General features: G+C 56.8%; 1 protein-coding gene and 1 long non-coding RNA gene across 3 annotated transcripts in view; one reads left to right on the forward strand and one right to left on the reverse strand.

Moving 5' to 3' along the window:
- BCR (BCR activator of RhoGEF and GTPase) overlaps nt 1–6,877 on the forward strand; it is a 135,609-nt gene extending 128,732 nt beyond the window's left edge. For both annotated transcript variants that reach the window (XM_031656460.1, XM_031656459.1), the window contains 5 exons: nt 634–773; nt 1,817–1,951; nt 2,875–2,980; nt 3,439–3,601; nt 4,310–6,877. In XM_031656460.1, coding sequence (XP_031512320.1) covers nt 634–773; nt 1,817–1,951; nt 2,875–2,980; nt 3,439–3,601; nt 4,310–4,399 — 634 coding nt within the window. In that variant the 3' untranslated portion in view covers nt 4,400–6,877. The remainder of the gene's footprint in view (nt 1–633; nt 774–1,816; nt 1,952–2,874; nt 2,981–3,438; nt 3,602–4,309) is intronic.
- On the reverse strand, nt 773–3,432 carry LOC116270757. The gene is made up of 4 exons (XR_004178951.1): nt 3,304–3,432; nt 2,504–2,665; nt 1,773–2,016; nt 773–892 (listed from the first exon to the last, which is right to left on the reverse strand). It is a non-coding gene; the product is annotated as an uncharacterized LOC116270757 (long non-coding RNA).
- Nucleotides 6,878–9,205: the final 2,328 nt, after the last annotated feature.

Below are 9,205 nucleotides of genomic sequence, written 5' to 3' on the forward strand. Positions count from 1 at the left end.
CTTGAGAAGCAGCTTTGATGTGCTCCCAAATCCAGTTGTAAAACAGAACTAAAGGCCTCAGCACAGCACTCACTTTGAAGTATTCTCACTCGAGTGTCCTGTGTGGCGGTATTGGAATTGTTCATCGCTAAGATTCAGAGGAGAAAAGCACTTAGCAGCACAGGAGCTGCTGGTGCTGAGGCAACCCTTCATTTGTCAGATGTGTTAAGGTCCAAGCCCAGGGCAGGGGTCAGGGATTCTCCTCTCACACAGCACACGGGTGGCAGGACCAACACCGGGTCTGATCCCCCAGCTGGGGGCACAGGCTGCTAACCCCAGGCCTGGAATCTATCAGATGCCCTTTCTGTGCTGACTTTACTTAGGACTCCTGACCTTCCCACAAAGATCATGTGTGATTTGCAGAGGGTCTGGCTGCTTCAGCCTCTTAGAAAGGTCCTGAGAAAGTACATGCAATGAGGACAGGGCTTGCAGAGGGAGGGCAGGCATGCAGAAGGCTCTGTGTGCAGTCCCAGACCTGGGCATCTTCGTCACCGTCCTCACTCCACCTCCATGTGTATAGATAGGGGACAGGTTTCCTGTGTTGTGGCCCAAGCAGGGCTGCCAGGACACTGAGAACATTTCCTCCTTCCATAGGAGAGAGAGGTCCAAGGTCCCCTACATCGTGCGCCAGTGTGTGGAGGAGATCGAGCGCCGAGGCATGGAGGAGGTGGGCATCTACCGCGTGTCCGGAGTGGCCACGGACATCCAGGCACTGAAGGCAGCCTTCGACGTCAGTGAGTGTCGGCCTGCGCAGGACGGGATGGAGGTGTGGGCAGTGGTGTTGGCGATGAGATCTCAGAGCGCTCCATGGCCCGGGCATGTCATATCCTTCGCTGTGTCTTTTTTTCATTTACTGTTTTATTATTTTTAAAAAAGAGAAAACAAGAGTTGTAGAAAAAGCTTCTACAGAAGCCAGTATTCAAACCATCTTTGCTACACATGCCGCTTGCTGGGGTGAACCAGGGCTTCTGCGGGGCCTTGGCCTTCCTGCCTTGGGGGTGGACGCCCAGGACTCAGTGCAGTCTGTCCACTGCCCTGTGTGAGGATGCGGCAGACAGAGGGCACTGATGGGACCCAACTCAGGCCAGGGCTGTGTCATCTCCGCCTCTATCTCACCAACCCTCACAGGCTATGAAGGACCTGGAACTGCCACAAATGCCAGGGGAGGGTATCGAGACCCCAGAGGGTCCTTCCCAGCATCTTCAAAGCAACAGGATTTTGTGCCTGCAGACCCTTCTTTGGGGCACACACCACTGACCCTGACCAGGACCCCTAGAATGCCTATCACCCCTGGGTGGGCCCTGTGGTAGTTTCAGCTCCCTCTGGGGGCCCAGAATAGACCTGGCCTGTGGTGAGGACATAAGCACCAGTGGCCCATTGGGTCCAAAGGAAGACACCGGTTCAAACACTGAAACCAGTCAGATTCTCCCACAGCCTTCCTGCCATCAGAAGACACTGGTGCAGGGGTGGTTGCTATGTACAGGGCAGAGTCACCCGATTCCCACGCAGGCACCGTGTCCTGCCGTGCTGGCCTCCTCCTGGCCGTCACCTCGGGCCAAGCAGGGGAGAGGAACGGGAGTGCCCATGCACCCCCATCAACTCTGCAGACACAGAACTACGCACAGCTCTTGGGAGGAGTCAGATGAGCTGCTTAAAGCCGGGGAGGGACCCGCACAGTGGTCAGCATGGCAGGGACGGTGCTTTAGCCAAGGCAGGGATGGTGGGAGACTCACTTGGGATCCTGAAGGAGGCCGCTGCATTTCCGTGCTCTTTCCAGATAACAAGGACGTGTCGGTGATGATGAGCGAGATGGACGTGAACGCCATCGCAGGCACGCTGAAGCTGTACTTCCGTGAGCTGCCCGAGCCCCTCTTCACCGACGAGTTCTACCCCAACTTCGCCGAAGGCATCGGTGAGCACTGGAGGCCTTGGCCTCATGGGAGATGTCTCCTCCACGTGCACTGCTGCCCTTGGAGGCTGTGAAAAGTGATGTGTGGGAACCCGAGCTGTGCCCCCTCTGCCATGGTGTTTTAACCCAACCTCAGAAAACAGGACCAAAATCAAGCCTGTCCTGGAAGACCTCGCCCATCCCCAGAGGGCTCCCCGTCCCTATTCCTCAAGGGGACCAAGAGGGTGAAATGGTCAGCACTGTCATGCTGTGGGGTCCTAAAGTCTGCTGTCCTCCTTCCTGCAGAACAGGACTGAAGGAGCGCCCAGGTGCTCTGGCCACCGGTCCTGGCCCAGTCAAGCATGGGTTCAAACCTGGCCTGACCCTTAGTCAACCTGCAGGCTGATGGCTAGAGTGGGCGCTGGCATGTGCAGCACCTGTAACCTCCACGTCACCCTTAGGGCAGCTCTGCCCGCGGGGCCCATGCACACCCAGGCTGCAGGTGGCCCTGTGGTGTCCAGGACAATGAGGGGGTCTCTGCATACTTGGTGGGGCTGGGGCCCTCCCACTTCCCACCTCCTTGTGTCCCTCACTCCCGTTTCATTCCACGCTGAGCCTCCCCTGCATTGGGCTCCCCTGGGGAGGGGGTGGTGGCGGGAGATGCCCAAGGGCAGCTCTGCCCATGAGCGGCTGTTCTCACGGCTCCTCCTGCTGCCATTTGCCGGGTGCTGCTGACCCCTGTGAGGTAGAGAAAAGGTGTTCAGGTGGCTCATACAGCACACCAGCGCCCCTCGCAGGTTCCTCACTGGGGGCCAGAGCTGTGGGACTGAGGAGGATGAAGAGCCTGGGCTGTGCAGGGACACAAGACCCAGGCACTCCACGTAACCACCTCAGGAGAGGTCTCTGTCTCATTGTGACCCTGCGGAGTAACCCACCGCCTTCTCCAGCTCTTTCAGACCCGGTTGCAAAGGAGAGCTGCATGCTCAACCTGCTGCTGTCCCTGCCGGAGGCCAACCTGCTCACCTTCCTTTTCCTTCTGGACCACCTGAAAAGGTAGCCCAGCTCTCCTGTGGCTGCAGGTCCCCAGGCCATGGGGTGCCCCTCTGCTCCCACCAGACCTCCAGCACCGAGGACCTTTTCCCCTGACTGCAGTCACTCACTGCCTTTGGGGACTAGTGCCACTGCCACCCCTGCCCCAGCCTCTCATCTTTGCCACCCTCCTCGCTTTGGACTGTGGCCTTAAAGAGCTCAGAGCTTTGGCCATGGCCAGCAGTGTACTTGGACCCCCCTCTTCCCTCCCAGTGACATCAAGGAGGAGACCTCCCCACCAGCCCGGAGCTGGCCCTTTGTCCTGGGCTGCCGAGACCCAGCAGTACCAGGGCTGGAGTCAGCTTGCAGCACAGCCAGGGTCGAGGTCACTCCCTTCCTGAGGACTCCAACGTGGCACAGCCCCTCCGCCTCTCTGCTAGTGGTGGTGGTGAAACAGCACCCTCTGCTTTGGTCCTCTACAGGGTGGCAGAGAAGGAGGCAGTCAATAAGATGTCCCTGCACAACCTCGCCACGGTCTTTGGCCCCACATTGCTCCGGCCCTCCGAGAAGGAGAGCAAGCTCCCTACCAACCCCAGCCAGCCCATCACCATGACCGACAGCTGGTCCTTGGAGGTCATGTCCCAGGTATGGGAAGAACAGGTTCCAGCCCATGCCACCCCAGCCTGACAGAGGTGGCCTCTGCCTGTCCCACCCCCCTAGTCCTGCCCATCTTCCTACTTGCATTGTATGTGGTGTGGCCGAGATTCAGAGAGAGGGACTTGCCTAGGTCTGCATGGATGGGAGTGATGGCGGGGGGCCCAGGCCACCTCCTGGTCCACCTTGCTGGGGGCTTAAAACCACCTCAAGTGTTCGGGTGTGGTGGCTCATGCCTGTAATCCCAGCACTTTGGGAGCCTGAGGCAGGATAACTGATCCCAAGTGTTTGAGAACAGTCTGGGCAATATAGCAATCCCCATCTCTAGAAAAAATTAAAAGAAAAATTAGCCAGGCATTGTGGCACACACCTGTAGTCCTAGCTACGTGGGAGGCTGACACAGGAGGATCGCTTGAGCCCAGGAGTTAGAGGCTGCAGAGATCCATGATGGAGCCACTGCACTCCAGCCTGGGGGATAGAGCAAGGCCCTGTGCATCTCTAAAATAAACACCCCCCTACCAAGTCATGCCTTGTCAGGACCCCACCCCACCCCCGTCTCACTGTAAGGGGTTCGTTACACCAGCAGGGGTTTCCAGCACCTGAGGTGGACTTGGAGGCTTACGCCCCAAAGACCTCCCCACCAGCAGCTGTGAGCCCCCCCTCTGAGCCGCTCTCCTCTTCCCCACTCTGCCCGGGCAGGTCCAGGTGCTGCTGTACTTCCTGCAGCTGGAGGCCATCCCTGCCCCGGACAGCAAGAGACAGAGCATCCTGTTCTCCACCGAAGTCTAAGAGCCCCAGTTCATCTCCAGGAGGCGAACAGACGGCCTGGAAACCTCTGGCTAATCAGGCCATCCGTAGAGTGGGAACCTTCCTGAGGTGTCCTTGGGCCACCAAGTGTCGGGCCATCTGCCAAGAGACAGCGACCCAAAGGCAAAGGACAGGTGGACTGGGCAAATCCCGCCTAGGTCTGGAAGCCCCAGACTGGCCTCAGACTGTGGTTTTTTCCCCTGTGGCCACCCGAGGGCGCCCCAAGCCAGTGCATCTGAGAGTCCAGGCCTGGCCCTGGGAGACAGGGTGAAAACAGTGGTTTTTATGAACTTAACTTATAGAGTTTAAAAGGTTTCTACTGGATCACTTGTCAAGATGCGCTCTCTGTGGGGAGAAGGGAATGTGACCAGATTCCCTCACTGTTGTATCTTGAATAAACGCTGCTGCTTCAGCCTGTGGGGCCATGGCCCTGTCCCTGTGTGGGTGGGGCCTCTTCCATTTCCCTTAGAAACCACACTCCATTTAGAACAGGGTTTGAGAGGCTTAGTCAGCACTGGGTAGCATTTTGACTCCATTCTTGGCTTCTTTTTCTTTCCAGAAGGATTGTTGTGCAGAAATGGGTCTTTTGTTGCCATGTTTGTCCTCCTTGGAAGGCAGCTCCAGGAGGCTGTGAAATGTTGGGGGACAGGACCCCCAGGGAGGGAGTCTCAGGCTATGCACTTTAGGGTTCGTTCTCCAGGGACAGCGACCTTGTGCCCGGATCCTGACCGCCCTTCGGGCGCACGCTCTCCTGTTTGGCTTCCACAGACCTGGACTTCTCTGGTTTCTCTCTGCCCACACACTCCCTGCCCCAGGTGTCCCTGCCCCTGCCCCAGCACAGGTGACTTCATTTCTGTCCTCTCAGCTCAGCAGACTTGCTCAACTTTTGTAAAAGTCTCCACTTGGTGGTAGCAGCTTGCTAATGACTTGTTTTAAAACTTTAATCCTAAATAACTTTTTGATACTTGAATATTTTTAAGTTTTATACGTAGTTTCTAATTTTTTTTCCTAACAGATTCAGATACCTAATACGATGCTAGAATGTATTCTGGGGATAATCCGTGTCCTGGCAGCATTTGCTCTTCCTCTAAGCGCCTGGCCCCACTGCTCTTAGGAGTGGGGTTCCGAAGTCTGGAGAACAGGATACATGGAGGGTTAGGAAGGGGCCAGCCTTAGAGATGGAAGATTCCCTCCCAGAGCAGGTGGAGGCACAGGACCAATCACTACCCCCTCTGCCAGCACCCGCGGGGGAGCCCAGGCATTCTTTGTAAACCCTCCTGACCACCTGGCTCAAAGAAAACGGAAGCGTGGAGGCCGCCAAGTATTTTCAAGAAATAACCCCATGAACACTGCATCACTTTTTTAGAAAGAGGGGTTTGGGGCAGAGAGAGGAGAGAAGGGAGAGCAGAGCCGAGTTTCCAGACGGTCCTGCAGGAGGAAAGGACGCAGCTGCCCAGAGGGAAGCAGGATCGAATTCAAGAAAGTGTGTGGGGTCCATGGATGACACCAGCCCCCAGTGTGGCTCTGTCTGGCGACCGCTCCCAAGGTGGAAGCAGTGGGTTTCCCCTGTGTGTCAATGGGCAGCTCCTGCTGAGCCCACAGCTCATCGGGGAGACTGACAGCAGGGCCGTGCACCTGACACTTCTCTCTGCTTCTGGACGGCTTTCTGTTTGCGTCTGTGTGTGGTATGGATTTTGTTTTGCTTTTTTCTTGCTAGGTGAGCACAGCCACTGTTTACAAGCAGTGTCACTCTTGTGGGTGGTGAGGACAGAACAGGAGCCTCTGCCCTCTGTACCTATCTGGGCCCTGTGGGCTCCCCTGTCCTGGCTTCCATCTCTGTCTCAGCGACCATCCAGCCCTGCGCAGAACACATGTTGCTTAGAAAAGCCAAATCCAGCCCTTGTCTCTGTCTCCTCTGGTCTCATGATGTGCATCTGTCGCCTTGAGACTGGAAGCCAATCTATCAATGTCTGTGCCAATTTTTTGTTCCCTCCCCAACCTCCTTCCCCATATGACTTTATTTATGTAGGATGTGTGCTGTCTAATGATGGGATGACCACACTTTTCCATGTTCTAAAAGTGCTCCTCTCCTGCAGGGCCCCAGAGCTGATGGTTGCTTTGGGTCTAGAGCTGTGTCTTACCGGCCGCCTGCCTCGAAAGCCTGTGTGGTGGCAAAGCTGGTGAGGGGCTGGGGAATGCAGCGTTCTCCAGGAGGGGACCCGGCTCTCCTTCTGCAATGCAGGCAAAGGCCTAGATGCCAGTGTGACCTCCCACAAGGCATGGCTTCAAGACTCCCTGACCAGAAGTGATGCTTTTTTGCCTCGGGCCCTGGGTTTGAAGCAGCCTGGCTTTCTCTCGGTAAGTGGCTGGTGTCTTAGCAGCTGCAATCTGAGCTCAGCCACCTATGCACCACCGTGGGGGAAAGAACTGCCAACACTTTCATTAAAAAGTCCCCTGAGACGACTTGCGTGCATGTTGATTTCATGATCAGCGCCGCTGGGAAGAACCCCTGAGCCGGTGGGGTGGGGCTGGAAGCAGCAGGTGCATGATGGGGCTCGGTGTCCAGGAGGCCTCAGTGCTCAATCAGGCCAAGGTGGCTAAGCCCAGGCTGCAGGGAAGGCCGGCCTGGGGGGTGTGGATGAGCACAGGCAGTGCCAGCTGGGCAGCGTTAGGACGCTGGAGCCGCAGCCATTAACTCCACGGAGTGGGGGCAGTCTGGTTGGGGCAGGGAGAGACGATCCCCACTGGGGAGAGGTTGTTCTGACTCTGCAGGTGGGACAGGGACAGATGGCCGCCAGGATGACGCAGCTGGTCTTTGCTGTGCTGAGCCCTGGGACAGGGAGGACTCCCACCACACACAGCCTGGTCCCGGGTTCTTACCTGTGTCCACCGCTCTGGCACGAGCCCCTCAGTCTCGGGTGGTTTCTGCTTGGTTTGGGGTTTGGTGTTGCTGCTGAGTCCAGCCTTTCCACCACCTCCGCATGGGCCGTGGGTGTTGTCAGCCGCCTCCCTCCTTGGCCTCAGTAGTTCGCCCAGCTTACAGGGGAGCTGCCCTGGGCTGGAGATGGGCGTGCAGCCTGGGTCCTACTTGGGTGAGTGCAGGTTGAGTAGACCCGGCCACATCCACTGGGCCACAGGTTACCCTCGGCAATGCCCACATCAGCCGTCAGCCTCAGCCTCACCAGGAGAGCAAGGCTCACACGACAAAGGCTCACACGACAAAGGCTGCCTGTGGCCAGTGAGGTGGCTGAGCCCAGCCAGAATCTTTCTCGAACTTCGGGGATGTGGCTCTGCTCATGAGCTGCCTGGTCAGCTCTCTCGGGGTGAGAGGGGCTTGTCACACGGGCCCCTGCCTGCAGTGTGACCCTTCTCAGTTTCTCCCAACAGTCCTGCCTGGGGAGTGTCACCGCCACCATGACCATTTCCCTGACACTGCGAGGGTGTGGGGACGTCCTGGGTAGAGACAGGGCCCGTGGCAGCAGCAGGCTCAGGGGCGCCCTGCACTGGTGGGCTGGGGACCTGGCAGAGACCACACCAAGGGCTGGACAAGGGGACGAGCCTCCAGCCTGGCCTCTCCGCAGGCCTCAGCAGCCCCTCCCACAGGCAGAAGGGTCCACACTGGGTTCTGCTCTCGTTGCAAAAGCTGTGAGTGCCACGTGCTGTTCTGCCCAATCTGGTGTCTGCAGGCGAGGCGAGGGCTGCCGCTGGCCCATTTCTGAGTGTTCAGCACCTAAGGGTGACCACACTCTGTCCCCTGCCTTCTGGGTCCTGTTTGGAAATCAAACCCACACTCACAGGCCAATTTTGTTTTTCTTTTAGAGACAGCGCCTCATTTTGTCACCGAAGCTGGAGTGCAGTGGTGCCATCATAGCTCAATGCAGCCTCCAATCCCAGGACTCAAGGGACCCTCCTGCCTCAGCCTGCCAAATAGCTTGAACTAGAGCTGTGTGCCATTGCACCTGTTTTTTTTTTATCATTATTATTTTGTAGACATGGGGTCTGGCTATGTTGTCCAGGCTATTCTCAAAATTCCCAGCCTCAAGCAATCCTCCCACCTTGGCCTCTCAAAGGGTTGGGATTACAGGTGTGAGGCAACGTACCCAGCTCAGCCACAGAGCTAGTTTTACTAGAGATGGGATTTCCCCATATTGGCCAGGCTCATGTCGAACTCCTGACCTCAGGTGATCCACCTGCCTTGGCCTCCCGAAGTGCTAGGATTACAGACATGAGTCACTGCATCATTTAAATGTAGTGAGAGGCCGGGCATGGTGGCTTACTCCTGTAATCCCAGTATTTTGAGAGGACGAGGCAGGCAGATCACCTAAGGTCAGGAGTTTGAGACGAGCCTGGCCAATATGGTGAAACCGTGTCTCTACAAAAAAACAGAAAAAATTATCCCTGCGTGGTGGTGCGTACCTGTGTTCCCAATTACTCAGGAGGCTGGGGCATGAGAATCATTTCAACCTTGGAGGCGGAGGCTGCAGTAAGCTGAGATGGCGCCACTGCACTCCAGCCTAGGCAACAGAGCAAGACCCTGTCTCTAAAAAATTAAATAAATAAATGTGGCCGAGACACGGTGCCTTAGGCCTGTAATCCCAACACTCTGGGAGGCCAAGGCAGGTGGTTCATGAGGTCTGGAGTCCGAGACCAGTCTAGCCAAGACAGTGAAACATCGTCTATACTAAAAATACAAAAATTAGCGAGGCATGGTGGCAGGCACCTGTAGTCCCAGCTACCTAGAACAGAGGCAGGAGAATCGCTGGAATCTGGAAGGCAGAGGTTGCAGTG

Source organism: Papio anubis, chromosome 16 (assembly GCF_008728515.1).
Source record: "Papio anubis isolate 15944 chromosome 16, Panubis1.0, whole genome shotgun sequence".
In the NCBI taxonomy this organism is placed as follows: domain Eukaryota; kingdom Metazoa; phylum Chordata; class Mammalia; order Primates; family Cercopithecidae; genus Papio; species Papio anubis.